We start from the raw sequence: 16,295 nt of genomic DNA on the forward strand, positions 1-16,295 counted from the left end.
CGCGGGTCGGAGCTGGGGGTCATACATGTCCCTGGTATGCAGGCTGGGGTGCCATCTTCCAACTATAGCTCTATCATGTGAGTCTGGGTCGGGAACCTCTGGGAAGGACGGTCATTTCCCCAGCAGCCAGGAGAATATTCCCAGCCCTCCCTGATTAATCTCCCAGGCTGAGAGCAGCACCCTTCTATCCATTTCATAGACTTGTTCTGACAACCCTTAGGAGTATTTTAAAAGAATAACTACTTTGTTTAAAAAAGGAAAAGAGAATAAAATGCCTTTGTTTGAAATCTCAATATGTCTTATTTCCATGCTCAACCTTGGTCACACGAACCTGTGCTTTCTATTGTTAAAGAGGACCTTCCCTCTAGAAAAAGGTATATTAATATCTAAGTATATTTTATTATTATTCCCTCAAAAGTCCCCGCTGCTATACATACAGTTCAGAATATCCTGTTTCAGAGCTCGTCTTGCCTGGTTGTCATAGTTTGTCGTTTTATCCTGCTCCTATTCATGCTATGGGAGGGACAAACCATTATTTGGTTAAGACAGTGCTGCTCATACAAAAAGTATTTTATTTGCTCAACAAGATTCCAGCTTAAGGCTTTCATGGCACCGCCTCAGAGGTGGAAGGTAAACACTGGTGCAACAGCAGTGCAATCCAAATGTATTAACTGTAGAACTGTACAGTAAGTGTAAACTAAGTAATTCTTGGTCATTCTATTCCTATACGGTATAGTTGAATTACAGGAATGAGCTTCTCTGTATGTTATTTTCTTTTCTCAGTGACTGGCGTAAAGCAACTACCGGGTATGTACATTTACTCTAGCAGGCTACTCCCGTTTGCTATTACAGAATGTAGATCACAGGTATAAATTAGCGTTGCAATCAAATGACTGATCACTAAAATTGTGTTAATGAGAGATAACTATAGTCCAATGAGTAATTTTTCTTCTGCTACTTTTTATTTAAGTATATTCTTTATGCTGATACTTTTGCGACTTGAGTAAGATTTTGAATGCAGGACTTTTACTTTATAACAAAGTGTTTTTACATGTGTGGTATTGTTACTTAAATCTGAGTAGGCCTACTTCCTCTACCACTGGGGATTGGGGATTTGCTTTTGTTATTCTGATTATGTATTGGTATTACACAATCAAGCTTAGTGTCATTGGTGTTAGGTGTTCATTCTGGAAGTCACAGAGCTTGGACCCATGCAGTGACCCAGTATCAGCCAAAACAAAACATACAAACATAGAGTACTAGCTGAATAAATAGTATGTCTTATGACTCTCTAGGGAGAACCAAGGACCCAAAAGAGAAAAAAGGATTAGTTTAGAAAGACAATTTAGAACTTATAATTTGTAGTTTCTGCTGTATTCTTGAAACAGTATGATGCTTATGAGTTTCATATACATTATAGAACTAATACTCACGGAAAATGCCATTGTACAATTACAATGCCATTTTCTTCAGTGTTCCACTGAGCTTAGAGACTTCTGCACATAGTTTAAACAGCCTTTCTGGCCTATTTATAGTGTTGGCCCCGGCTACAGTGTTGTGCTCTGTAACTCGACTCCATCTGTTAAGTCACAGCTTGTTGAATGTCAGTTGCCAGAAACAGGGACACTGCAATTTGTCTCCTCACTCTCTTACAGGGAGCCCAATGGAGGTCGTGGGTGAACCGAGGTCCTTCCCCGAGCCATGGAGCCTCTTGGGGGTCCCTAGCCCGGAGTTCTGCGCCATAGACGTGGAATATGACGAAGCAGAAGAAGTGGTCATCAGGATCAGACCTAAATCCTCTCCACTTCCGCGGAGAAGGAGTGGAGATCTCTCTGATGGCGACTCGGAGCCCGAGACTCTGCCGTCCCGCTCCAGAAGGGTGTCCTTCGCGGACGCCAAGGGCCTCAGTTTGGAGCGTGTTAAGGAGTTTGACAAGTGGGACATCCCAAACCTTCCCGGCTTTGCTTTACTGGACAGTGACATCAAAGATCCAGAGGAATTCTGTGTGTCTGCTCCGTTCTCCCTGCCGCTGCCCTCCGCGGAGGTGGCCACGAGAGTTCAGGAACGGAAGCTGGGGCTGGAGACCGTCGAGTTCATCCCTGGGACCACAACGCTGAGAGGGGTGATCCGCGTGCTCAACCTGTCCTTTGATAAGACAGTGTACGTACGCACCACCTTGGACGCCTGGGCCAGCCACTTTGACCTGCTGGCTGAGTATGTCCCAGACTCCAGTGACGGGGTCACGGACTGTTTCGCGTTTAAGCTTACCCTGGTTCCCCCGTTCGAGGAGCACGGGGCCAGAGTGGAATTTTGTCTGCGTTACGAGACTTCAGTGGGGACCTTCTGGGAAAATAACAGAGATAAGAACTACGTGCTGTTCTGTCACCAGAGAGCTAAAGAAACCAAGGAGGAAGTCCCCAAAGAACAACACATACCGGTATGCAAGAAGAGCTGTCTCAAGACCAGCAGGTGAGGAGCAGTGGGTTTGATTGAAGTCAGAAATGTCATCAGCACATGGTACAGTGAAGGATAACACATAAAGGGGATCTTATAATAAGCAATCAGATTGTTTTATGCTACTTACCGGTATGTGAAAGTAGCAATACCACAATGTAGAAATGTAAAAGGCCTGTGTTAAGTAAAAATGTATTGACGTAAAAACATAACGTAAGTGAGTCTTTATTATGACCCATGACTTCATTATTACTTACAAAGTTGACGTGCTTGCATTACTAATAGAATGAAGGGACTTTAGATTGGGTCAGGTCTATATAACAACATTATAACCACATTTGCATTAGGATGTACTTATAAGGATTATAACACTTGCTTTAAATGTTTATGATTGTGTATAACAACTTATAACAAGGTTTATGAAGTATTATAACTTTTAATAATCCAAGTACTATAGAGGCGAAGTAATGCCTCTATGAAACCCCTTCGAGAAAGGAGACCTGTTTGTCAAGTTTGAGGTTCAGTTCTCTCACAACAACTGGATTAGCCCTGAAAAACTCACTGAATTTGAGGATTTGCTGCCTGCTCGTGTTGAGGTTCCTGTAATCTCTGCAGATGCTGAGGAGGTTGACATGAAGGATTATTACCTTTATGACAGAGGTCAGGGCTCGGTGGCGCCAGGAGAGAGGCCTACATTGACAATGCATTATAATCACATTTATGGATCATAATGCACTGTACTATGTTATTATAAATGTTTATAATTATGCAAAACATATAACAACCGGTCTTTTTGTGGGGGGCACTGGGGCCACGCAGTAAAAGTCAATTAATTCACAAAACTAACGTCATTTGTATTGTTGACCTATTTCTGAAATATTAGCGCAACTTTCGTTCAACTTTGACCTCTCTATCACATGGAACTATTTTTTGGGCGTAGTGATATGGACACAAAAAACATAGTTCTGTGTGATAGAGGGGTCAAAAATGAACGAAAGTTGCGCTAATATTTTAGAAATAGGTCAACAATACAAATGACGTTAGTTTTGTGGATTCATTTACTTTTAATGCGTGGGCCCCCTGTGCCCCCCACAAAATGACCGGAACTACTTAATATTTCACCAGAGCAGAACTCCCACCACGGGACTCGGGCAATCAATTAATACAGTTGCAACCACTATATTAATGGCAAGTATTTCATACAGCTTAGGTTAAAAAAATCTGAACTATCCCTTTAAGTGTTACCAAATTTTGAAGCATCACCACAAGCTGGGCCAGTTGTCCTGCAGAGAGCTTTCTGTAAATGAATGACATCAAGATCGAATGACATCATGAATTGTCGCACAAAATTAGTGAAAATAGCAATCCTACAAGCTTTTGTGAGTTCGTAAGTGAGTGAGTTCAGCTTTCACAATTTTACTTCTCTTTTTTAATAGTATTAATAATAAAGGATATTTTTTTGGACATAAAAATCCAGTTTACACCTGACAGACAGCGAGTCAACGACGTAATGTCATAAACTGTCTTAAACTATAATATACTCTATCATTTCACAGTCACATCTTCGCCACTGGGGAACATGACTCATCGCTGGAAAACTCATCACTGGGTGACTATTTTTTTTAACAATTAAGTAGTCAAATATATCAGTCAATCTATGATCACATGATAAATAAGAAACACTTCCGTCTTTATTCTCCAGGTGTATCAACACACGAGGCAGTCACGTCCAGTGTAACAGCTCAGCAAAGCTCGGATTCTCTGTCAGGAAGTTTGGAAGAAAGTCGTCAGAAATTACTAGTGAGTAATATCATAATATGTACGAGTATGGTTACTTTATTCAGCTCTGGGGTTATTTTTTCAGTTGATGTTTTTATTTTATTGTTTGTGTCTTTTATGTCTTGCATATTCTAAAATTTAAAAAAAAGAGAAAGAGAAAAATACTTTTGAGAGACATCATGAAGATGACATGTCAATAACGGAAAGATATATTTAAACAATTATATATTGTTTTGAGGAATGGAATCCTATCAAAGTAAGAATTGACAACAAACTCGTTTGAAAAAGGCTGCTACGTTACTTTTCCATTGTGGTAAGCCTCCGTCACCCACTTGTATAGCCGAGTTTTAAACAAACTGCAGTTATGAATTAGTCCTTTTTTGTATTTTATAACAATTTGGATCTGTTTATAAAGACACATACAATATTTGCCTATACATATTTGACCGAAGAGATGGGTCTATACTGGGCCTCCTAATCGTTTTCCCACTACACTACTTTCCCAAAATAGCTGATCTCGGAACGTTCTCCCCAGAATGTGGACACTAGGATTCAAGTGGTTAACTACGTGCAGGAGAAATAGATATTCATCATGCGGCATGCCCTTTCACAGAGAATCTCACACCAACTGAGTCATGTGAGGGAAGGCTGACATGACACACTGACAAGTCATGTCATGTCAAGTCAAGTCAAGTCAAATGTATTTATAAACAGTGTTTATTGTACACATAATGTATAGTGCTGCTCTATACTGTGCCATAGTTGTTATAATAACAATTGCCATTCTAATTAAAATGAGGGCTATGTTTCATACTACAGTATTTAGTCTGGACATGTTACGGTTTGGGGTTTCAAATGTCACCCTCTCCATAATGGCAAAGTTGTTGTGTAAGCACATTGACTTGAAACTTTCAGTATTTAATCTGGGCATGTTATGGTATGGGTCTTCAGTTCAAATGTCACCCTTTTCTAAATGGCATAGTTATTGTGTAAACAAGCTAACATGAAACTTGTTCCTCTCGTTGATGAACAGGTGGAGAACAGCCGCAACAGCAAACAAAGAAACAGACGGAGGGCAGCGAGACTTGCCCGGATGAAAGACCACTTTACTCAAAGAGATGGAGAGCCTGGCCACATAGAACATGAAGCATCCCTTCCAGACACAACGGCGACGGCACAAGGAGAAAAATCACCAGAAACACATTCAAACGAAACATCAATGCAATCGATTCCAGAGGAGCTCGACAAATATAGCCATCCTGAACCCATTACAGACTCTCTGCCAACATCCGGTAACCCAGATGTCAAGTGTAAGACCTCAACAATACAGGCTCACATTGACTCAGGGAAATCTGAGAGCATGGAGTCATTGCAAAACCAGAGACCATCAGAAACCTCAGAAAATGGAGGGAAGCTAGCTGCAGAAATCCAGAATCACATGAACAGTAATAGCAGAGTTATGAGTGACGAATCTCATACAGCAGATACTTCATATAGAACTGTCAGTTCAGCAGAGAGAATCGAAGGCTTTTTTAATCAGGCCACTGGCTTTACGTTTGGAACTGTGGTGGCTCCACTGTATCATCAGGTGGTGGGGACAGTAGATGGGGAGAGTCGGAACTTGGCAGATATGGGAAATCCGGTTAAGGGACGGGTAAATAAAGGCATCTCATCCTTTTATACAGCTCAGACGTGTCTTCACACAGCAGTTCAATGTGACAAACCTGCAGGAATTACAGGGGGACTTGGGAATGAAAATCAAGAATCACACCAAGAATTTGTTTGGAGTGAGGATCATTCAAAGTGGTATCGAAATACCTCTCTTAATTATCCTCTCTCCAAAACAATAGAAGCTACTATGAGTGTTTCACCAAATGACAGCAGTGAAGAAATTCCAGGGCACCCCATTAATATTCTAGAATCACACCAACAATGTATTGGTCCTGCAAATGTTGCAAATGTTTCAAATGCTGAGGAGTTAAAAATGCACAGCATCCCCAGACAGAGTTCACATTTCCAAGGAAAAGATCAGGAGGACATTCTGACTAACGATGTGGAAAACAAGGCTCTTGTCCAAACACAAGATGAAACACAAGTGCAACATCCTGATTACAAACATTCACAAATTAAAACAGTACTGGATTCAACACTTTCAAAGGAAAATTCAGATTTAGCCTGTATACAAACCCTTTCCTCACAGCCTCAAGTTTCCCAAGTGTCAGACCATTTCAATGGCTGGGTGACAACCAGTGATGAACCAATAGACCATGAATATATTCATGAGTCAAAAGAAGATGAAGACATTCATGCCACTGTAACTGCAGGAACACTGTATTCTGAGCAGGAAACACAAATGGTCTATGTTGAACATTTCAATGGTGACTGCAGAGATGATTTAGCTACAACATCAGCTGAGAATAGCACTACTTGTATTTTGTCTTCGATTGAAACCATCGAGGGACAAGATCTAATGGATATAGCACTTAACTCATCACTGGTGTCGAAGATGGAGACAAACAAGAGAAACGTGTTAACAGACGACTCAAGTAAAGAGGAAACAAAAATGTCACTCGAAAATGTCGACAGTGGAGAGATAGCTGACCTGATGACAAAATACATGAAGAGTACCTGTCACTTATACACTGATATTACAGACAAAATCCCTGTAGAAGACAATGCAAATATTATGCCAGGAAAACCAGAATCTACTCCGGTTACAGATGTGGTCACTAAACCGATGGAGGTCAAAGTGGAAACCGAGGGGAAAAACTGGGAGATGATGGTCGAAGAGGAGGAAGTGGATGTATTGAGAGACGACGAGGGACGTGAGACGACAGGGAACCAGCCAGAAAAAGTGATGGAGTCGCTAACCAAAGAAAAAGACAAACAGAAGCAGGAGCTGTCACAAGAAAGAGTGTTAGAGAATGTAGAGTCAGACGTGACAGGGAGAGAGAGACAACATATACAGGAAGAAACAATAGAGGAGATCACAGTTGCAGAGAAGCAGCCGGAAGAGGATGGTGACGCTGATGCTGAGGAGAATGTGGAAGAAGAAACAATGGCTGAAGAATTAATCATTGGGGAGGAAGGGAGGATCGGAGAGGAGGAGCAGACAGGGGAGGTCTCTGTGGAAGAGTATGTCCCAAGGATGCAGGAGGAGGACGTTATTTGGAGAGGGGAGGTTGAAGAAGAGACTGAGGCCGAAGAGAAGGAAGGGGACGTTTACGAGGGAGAGGAGGCCAAACAGATGAAAGCGAACAGAGAAGATATGGAGGAGGTCATCACAGAGGAAGGAGATGGAGAGATTGTGGTTGGGAAGAGAGACGAGGCACCAGCTTTAGACCAGAGCTTATCCACGCCGATAAATAAAGTGCACGAGGATGCAGGTGAGAGAGAAGGTGACACAACAGAATACATCTGTGGCAAGGATGAAATGAACATCGACACAGAGGAATTAATCGTTTGGGAGGAAGGGAGGATCAGAGAGGAGGAGCAGACAGGGGAGGTCTCTGTGGAAGAGTATGTCCCAAGGATGCAGGAGGCGGACGTTATTTGGAGAGGGGAGGTTGAAGAAGAGACTGAGGCCGAAGAGAAGGAAGGGGACGTGAAGGAGGGAGAGGAGGCGAAACAGATGAAAGCGAACAGAGAAGATATGGAGGAGGTCATCACAGAGGAAGGAGATGGAGAGATTGTGGTTGGGAAGAGAGACGAGGCACCAGCTTTAAACCAGAGCTTATCCACACCGATAAATAAAGTGCACGAGGATGCAGGTGAGAGAGAAGGTGACACAACAGAATACACATGTGGCAAGGATGAAATGAACATCGACACAGAGGGATACGATCAGAGCGACACCGTCCCGACAGGCCTATCAAAAGCTGTGTGTCATTCGGAGAGTGTGAGGGACCATCCTGCCGCCACAGACACAGTGTCACCCAACTTAATGGAAGAAACCGAAAGTGACCAAACGGATGGCGAGGACGGTGCTTCTTCAACGGATTCGCAGTCAGACGACGAGGTGGAGCTGTATATGCACTGTCTGCGGGTCACACACAAGCAAAGCCTCAGGCCGGCCATGTTGAATCACGGCAAAGAGAAGAGCTTGAGTGCCGGTAAAAGGCCCTCCATTGGGAGGAACAGATCCTTGTCTATGCCGTCTATCAGCGAGTCTGTGGACGAAGACCAGCCCTCTGGCAGTCTTCAACATCACACAGAAAACACAGAGCAAGAGGAAACCACGCCTGCAGCCACACCTCTAGGCCTACCTGTAACAGGTGGACTGGAAAGAGCCAACACAACGGTTGCATGGTGGAGGGAAACATTTTCTTGCAGTAATATCTCCAAAGCATTGCTCTACACAGGCATGATACTGTTTTTTTTCCTTGTGGCGTACCACTATAATTTTCTCGCCTATTTCGCTCTGTACTTGCTGTCCGTGATCTGGCTATACGGGCAGGGAGAGAAACAGCCAGTTAAAAAGCAACGTTTTGTTCAGCAAAATGCGTTGGACAAAAGAGTTAAGAGTTAATATGGTTTTGAACCGTTTCTGCAACTATAGATTATTTTCATACCTATGATTCTATCGATTACTTTTTTGATTAATCAAATAATCGTTAGAAGCACTTTCTTGATAATTTGTTAATATATATAAATAAATATATAAACTATTCGACGAGAAAACTACACCTTAGGCGATCTACAAGATCACAACGGGTGGCATCGCTACGCTAGGCACAATGCATTGTGAGCTTGTCGATTTTCAGACATTTTCAGACAAATTTAAAAGAGAGAGAAAAATGTTGCACTCCTGGTTGATCCGTGTCACAAATAGCTGAAGATAGCTTTCACATGAGGTGACAAAGCACTCATTGAGCGTGTGTGTGCTTGTTTGTAAGAAGACCCCGGCAGACCCCTACAATCATGTGCTCATATAGGGTCAGGGGTGAAAAGAACACTAGCTTATTTATAGAATGACTCACTGTTAATGTTTCTGGACAATAACAGTCTAAATGGAGACGGATGACCATTGATTTGAATGATCTAAAACCGACTGTGATGATATCACTTTTAAAGTGGCTAATGTTACTTTCCTGTTCTACCCCCTTTTTACCACTGAGTTAATGGAGCCTTGCTTGCTCGGGGGAGAAATGTAATTTTGACCTTCAGGTCATAATTCGTGTCAAACCAGGATTGTGTCAAACGTCTTGTCTAATCTAGATGCAGGATATCAATGTCTCAAGAGCAGGGAGACAATCATGCCCCAATACAGATTTTATTCAGTAGTCCTGCAGAGACCTCCAGGGGTCCTTGAGGGGGTTCTAGGGGGTCGGTTATTTTTCAGCCATTTGAAATTAGCTGATCTACAAACCCACAATGCTTCACGACACATGTTGTGAGTTTATAGATCCGCTGTTGTCAAAACAACATATCTTTTCTTATATATCCAAATTTGGGGGTCCATGACGTGAAATTAAAAACCTTTGTATTATATATAATACACTGTAGTGTGTATTCCCTTTTCTGTATTTTGTTCTGTTTGTGCATGCGGTAACTTTCATGTTTAATGGTAACAGTCTACAAAATCTATCATCAGTTCTCAAATAAGGGTTACTGATGCTATTCATGCTATTGAGTTTACCTCTAATGTCAGAGTACATTTCTAGGGCTGCAACAACTATCGTTTGGTTTTGTAGCGAGTATTCTATCAATTACTTTTTCAATTAACGAATACTTGTGAAGCATATTTTGATTAGATTTTTATTTATTAATATATCAGCAAATCAACGCAGACTAAATTAATTAGTCTGATTGAACACTTAAGCCCTGTTAAATAATTTAAAAGTACAGCTATTAAAAATAGTAAAAATTGAAAGAAAAAAGTGAAATGTTAAATGATTATTCCCTCCCTTATCAATTATATTTCTTTATTAAAATTGATTAAATCGGTTAGTTGGATTAACTATTGCACTCCTACCTATTTCCCTTGTACGCTGTACAAAAACCCTTGTTTAGTCAAACCAACAAGGTTGTGGACCATTGCTCAAGCTGATTAGTACTAAACTGTTTCATATCATTGATTGATTGTTGTATTGAAGTATTTATTAGCAGTTTGCAGAATTACAGTACCTTTTTAAGCACAACTCAATACAAAAACAATTATTACCGGTATGGGTATGCAAACCTGTAAGAGACTGTTTGGATCAATGCCACCAACAACTCTAATTTGTTGGAATATTTGTGTGCATTACATTTACTTTGATTTGTATCAAATGAGTAAATAGCACTATCAATAAAATATGACGTATTGTGTTATTGAATTAATATTCACTTTTGGATTTGGCTTTATTGTGTTGAAGTTGTCTTGATGTTGGTTTCATGTATATAATTATTCTATAATAACGATGTGCTGTGATTGAATACAACACACTTTAGTATATTTAACGACGCACTACAAATGTGTTAGTGCCATGACAATTATGAAAATTGCAGATTTACAAGCTCACAACACATTGCGGCAGGTTGTGAGTTTGTAGATCGGCTATGTTGCTACGTTTTCACAATTTTAAATACCGGTAGTTTTGAAAATATTTTCCCATTTTCACCTACTGTATATGGCACAAGTAGCCCATCAGTAGAGCACTCTGACTCACCTTTGGGCCACAAGTGTCTGGGTTTGATCTTGGGCACTGCCAACTCGGTGTGGTCTGGGGGTCCTTGAGGGGGTCCCTAGTGACATTAATTATTACAGTATGAACACCACTTGACCCCATTAAATACATTTTAACCATACAAATTAATTTGGGGGTCCTTGCCTCTCCGAAGCAAAGTGGTTTTGAATGCTTGCAGGCTGCAGTGCATGCCTATGACTGAACAGCTACAGTTGCACATCAGTTTGCTACAGTTTATCAGCTCGCTGGACTACAGAAGTGAATGTTATCAGTGGCATGACAAAGCTAAATCCTTATCTGATGCTTAGAATGTATTTGGTACAATACAGTGTCTGTTCTCTGTTGTATTTCTGATATACACTTGCCAGCTTCAATAATTTGAACATGAACCCAACATTCAAACGTTCCAGTTTGTGGTGTTAATGTGGTTTTCAAAGTGAGGTCCACATCAACAAAGTCAATATTTAAATCAATTTAATCAATTACAAGTACAATTTTGAGGACAATTTCAGTACTTTTACTTTGGTACTGCAACTGTACAGTAAGTATATTTTGATGCCTATACGTTTGTGCTTTTACTTAAGCAAAACCATCTTCTTTTGGAGTACTTATTTTGCTACTGATTTAAACCTGAACAAACAGGCTTCTTGGTCACCAAATAGTTCTTAGGGATTATGCTAAATCCTGATTACTTTTACTGATTTTGCTCTCCCCTTCTGTCCTGTGACTCTCTCAGTCTGTCGTTATTTCTCAGAGAATCAGAGGATGAGCAAACTCTTGCCAAATGGAGGACAAACCCTGACGTGGCCAAAATGCAGGGAAATTTCTGACATGCCACTGGCAGCACTGACAGATGTCTCTTCTGACAGCTTGCACTGACCACCTGTTAAGATGACACTGCTGGAGGAAGTAGCCTATGAAACTTTGCCCTATGTTTACATAGCCTAAAATGTACTCATCATTTCCCTCTAGTCTAGGGCTCTAGGCTATATAGACTAATCCACATAATGGCAATCATAACTGCGGTGTCAGTGTCAAGCGACAATAATAAGTGTGCAACTACAGGGCAGTGCTCTGTGTATCTGTGTATACCAGCAGTTGTTAGCCACCGAAGGTGGTGTTTACCTAACTAATTTGATACATTTTTGATTATCTAAATCTGCAAAGTAAAAAGTAACTAATAAACCTAAATAATTGCAGTGGATTTAATAATAGAAACTGTGATATTTGCCTCTGAGATGTATAGCCTACCGGAGAAGAAGTATAAAGCACTGAGAAATAAATGTCAGTATATCCTTTTAATCCTTAATGGACATACTCAAGTAATGTAAATGTACTTAGTTTCTTTCCACCACTGAATTTTAGGCTACTGAAGAGACTTGATTACAGCTCCAGACCTCTGGACTGATCCCTTTTGACGTATGGTGACGTGCATGGTTTAAGCACTGCACAGCTGCAAGTACTATCCAGGGGATTGTTGGAGTCCTCAGAGGATTATTGACATTTTGACACACAACTATGCATACTTTAAGCGTCAAGGAGGAGCACAACAGAATGGTTAGCTTAGTGTTGAAATGTGATTTTTTTCAGTCTAAACTTTTTGCAAAACTTAGTGTTGAAATGTGATTTATTTTCAGTCCCTTTAAACATTAGCGCCTTTTGGGCTTAATGTTGACTTTGACCTAAGGTCAAAGTCAACATTAAGCCCAAAAGGCGCTAATGTTTAAAGGGACTGAAAAGAAATCACATTTAAACACTAAGTTTTGCAAAAAGTTTGTCTATATACTCGATCTAAGGCTTAGACCATTTAGAGTAGACAAACTTTTTGCATCTTTTTTTTCTGTGAGTATACAGTAGTAGGCGATCTACCTCATGCACATCCATCTTTGATACTGTGTTTGATGATCAATACTACTAGTGTCTTCATTGTTACACATGACATTTACTTGTATATATTGTACCTTCTTCAGATCTAGCTGACTTTGTTGGCAAGGAATTGTTTTCATGATCTTTTGTATAATGGTAATTCATGTTGTAATCCTCCTTAATTGTCTGGGAATGTGAGACTGAGCACTTAATTGTTCCCTTGGCACCTGGTATACCTTTTTGTATTTGGGACAATAGACGACTTCCAAATACAAAAAGGAATACCGAAACGGGCTATATTTTAGCACATTGATTATGTCTCATCATTACCCTTGTTTTTATCCTCATGTTGACTGGTTAGTTGAACCTGTAGCCTAATTGATTATCTCAGTCACCTGTAAGTGTGACTTGCACAGTGTCCTTAATACCCTGAAGAAGGCAGTTATATCTGTCCAAAACATTCTCATCCTCGCATCCTCATGCAAAGGTTGTAGGCCTATCTTGTCTTGGGACACTTTTGCAACACTTACATACATCCTAAAGAGAGGTTTCTGCCTGACTTCAATGATATTTACTCAGCAGAAGCACATGATTCTGACTCATCGCAAAAGTATTTCATCAGCATGTGGTAATTACACAGATCCTGTCCCCATGGGCCTGGGACACTTAATCTGAGCTGCTGAGCAGTGTCACTACACGTTGTAACATCAGAGCTAATATTTCTCTGACCCTAAATCCAGTCAACCTAAATATGCAGAGTGCTGCAGAACCATCATGTGCTTGTTATTTTTAGGACTGCGAGTAAAGGGATCAGAGGGGAATTTATAACTGTTATGGTCTGAATGGCAGGGGTTCTCATATTGGGGTCCGGGGCCCCCAGGGGTAGGGGTTTCAGCTAACTAATTGAACTTGGATAAATGTATCCCCATGATACCCATTGTACCCAATCTACCCAGTCTAATTAGTTAGACAACACACTATTTCTGTTTTAAGTAGTTTGTCCTATGTGTGTTCTACAGTGGTGGAAAGTAACTAATGTGCTTAAGTAGGCTACAATCTTAAGGTATTTGGACTTTATATTATTATTTATAAATAAATAATAAATACAAATATTAATAAATATTATTATGTATTTAGTTACTAAAGTTATACTTTGTAGATTTTGATTACAATATACATATTTCGACCGTTTGAAAATAGCCAATCTACAAGCTCACAATACGCCGCATCGCGACACATTGTGCATATGATACTTTCTACTTTTGGTACTTTAAGTACATTATGATGGCGAGACTTTTGTACTTTTACTCAAGTAGTAGGCCTACAATTTGAATTCCAGACTTTTACTTGTAAATTACTGAAATTAGTTGTTTGTTTAGACGTACGTCTATTGGTACTATTCTATGTCGGCCTAAAAGTACAGTACTGTTAGAGTTAAAGATTTAGCTGGGGACCTGGAGTCTGAAATCTTTCACAGACTTACAGCGCCACCAAAAAGTGGATTTTTTAAAATGACTCAAATCATGAAGGCAGTGTGCAATTTACGTGGAATCTTTCACAGACTTTCATACTAGGAATATATAGGAATATATAGGAATATAGGAATATATCCCACCCTTTTCACATTGGCCAGTTACAGCGCCACCTGTTCTCTCTGTTTAAAAGTACAGGAACAATCTCAAAGTACAAGTAAAAATATAGTCTCGCCCCACGGCTTGGGAATATGGATATCCACGGTTTGGGGCGAGCTATGTCTGCCTAAAAGTACAGTAGGCCTACTTGAAATTCCATTCTGGAAAGGTGTTCCATTCCAGTAGGCGTAGGCCTATAGTTCTACGTATTGGTACAATTGAGTAGCCTACTTTTCCCACCACTGGTTCTAAACAGAACATATTACGATTTATTTTTGTGGTTGCTTGAATAGTCTGTTGAGTGTTGTATTGTGTCATATTGTGGTCTGGAGTCTGACCACAATGGAAAGAATCTTCAGCTTTTTTGTGTCTAATCCACAAATTGGCGTTTTTGAAAGGTGACTGGTTATTTTTTTATTGCTTGCCAATAAAGTATTCTAACTAGGTCAATTATTGATAGTTAGGAAACACATTGACCCAAATGAACTCTGTGAGTTGTTATTATGATTTTTTATTCCATGGAAATAAAGTTAGGATTGGGGTCTGTGGGCTCTAGGCTGACCCATTGTTTGGGAAACACGGAGGCCAGATTTCCTGTATTCATTCAATTTTGTTAGAGTGTGAATCTATTTTTAATCCAGATGACTCGTCGTGACCTTCATAGGTCGTGACTCGTGAGAAATTAATTTGAAACTGTGTGACCTTTTTAAACCACTAGATGGCACTATGTACATTGCTATGGCTCTCCTGAGGAATGGACAGACATATTACATGACTCAAATTACCCAGTAACCCAGGGGTCCCAAACCCAGATTAATGATAGATAGATAGATAGATAGATAGATAGATAGATAGATAGATAGATAGATAGATAGATAGATAGCGTTGTCCCTGCAGTGTGATATGTATTTGTTGCACGTTGACCCACGTTGACCCTAGTGATTCAACGGATGGAATTCAATGACAATGGCCCAAACCACACCAAAGGGTCGAGACGGTTTTAGCGTTAACTCTTTGCCACGGTTTGGACCCAAGAAGTTGCATGGTGACCCTTTGGTGTGGTTAGGGCTTAAGGCATGGCAGTGTTACAGTGCAAATTGTCGACCTCTCGAAATATGTCACCATCTTGTAGTAAACTTCATGGATGGTGTGGTGTGCTGTTCATAGAACATTTCATGGTAGGGGTTCAATGCCTTGTCCAAGGGCACTTCAGTGGTGGTAATTTTAACGTGCCGGTCCGGGGATACGAACTAGCGACCTTCCGATATCAAGACCGCTCCGCAAACCTTTCGGCCTCCGCTGCCCCTGGACAGTGTACTTCACCTATAACATCAATGTCCTAACATAAAATCACTGCTGTTTGTTTATTAGAAGAATATAAAACCCAGAGCCATAGAGTATACTATAGGCTCTGGTTAAACCTATTGTTATTTTACTATTAGGCCACGTATTGTTCGGCTCTTACTGAATTTGAATTCCACAAGATGGTTACATATTTGATATTTCGACCTGTCACTGTTTTCACTGTAACCCTGCCGAAAGTAACAGATCTACAAGCTATAGCAATACTTTGTATCACGAGTGGTTGCTAGCTTGTAGATCTGTTCTTCTGGCTCTCTGAAGAACCAACCAACCAGCAGCGGTGGTGTTGGCTGGTTGCACCAGGGTGCGAGAGTATCGCGTTCCAAAAATAACGGATCTACAAAAAAATGCGACTCATTGTTACCTAGATCTATTCTTTTGGGGCATGCAGCGTCGTCGACATGTTATGTATCCAGGGTTTGGGGCAACCTTGATGATTCAGATGGCCACTATATCGTAATAATGCCCTACTTTGTCATTCTATGACACAAAAGTAGCAAAAATAGCCAATCTTACAAGCTCAAAACGCATAATT

The 16,295-nt window shown here is 40.5% G+C and overlaps 1 protein-coding gene across 1 annotated transcript; it reads left to right on the forward strand.

The window, feature by feature from the left end:
• Nucleotides 1-1,542: 1,542 nt before the first annotated feature.
• Nucleotides 1,543-10,467, forward strand: ppp1r3ab (protein phosphatase 1, regulatory subunit 3Ab). Its single transcript, XM_080762312.1, has 4 exons — nt 1,543-2,469; nt 4,011-4,063; nt 4,157-4,254; nt 5,267-10,467. The coding sequence occupies exons 1-4, from the start codon at nt 1,664-1,666 to the stop codon at nt 8,759-8,761; spliced, it is 4,452 nt and encodes a 1,483-aa protein (XP_080618438.1). The 5' UTR covers nt 1,543-1,663; the 3' UTR covers nt 8,762-10,467.
• The last annotated feature ends 5,828 nt before the right edge of the window (nt 10,468-16,295 follow it).

This window comes from Protomyctophum bolini (assembly GCF_963924005.1).
Source record: "Protomyctophum bolini genome assembly, chromosome: 4".
NCBI classification, from domain to species: Eukaryota; Metazoa; Chordata; class Actinopteri; order Myctophiformes; family Myctophidae; genus Protomyctophum; species Protomyctophum bolini.

Coding starts and splice junctions, on each gene's coding strand:
- ppp1r3ab (XM_080762312.1), top strand. CDS start 1,664: ATGGAGGTCGTGGGTGAACCGAGGTCCTTCCCCGAGCCATGGAGCCTC. Junction 2,470..4,010: donor AGCTGTCTCAAGACCAGCAG/GTGAGGAGCAGT, acceptor ATCATTTCACAG/TCACATCTTCGCCACTGGGG. Junction 4,064..4,156: donor GCTGGAAAACTCATCACTGG/GTGACTATTTTT, acceptor TTTATTCTCCAG/GTGTATCAACACACGAGGCA.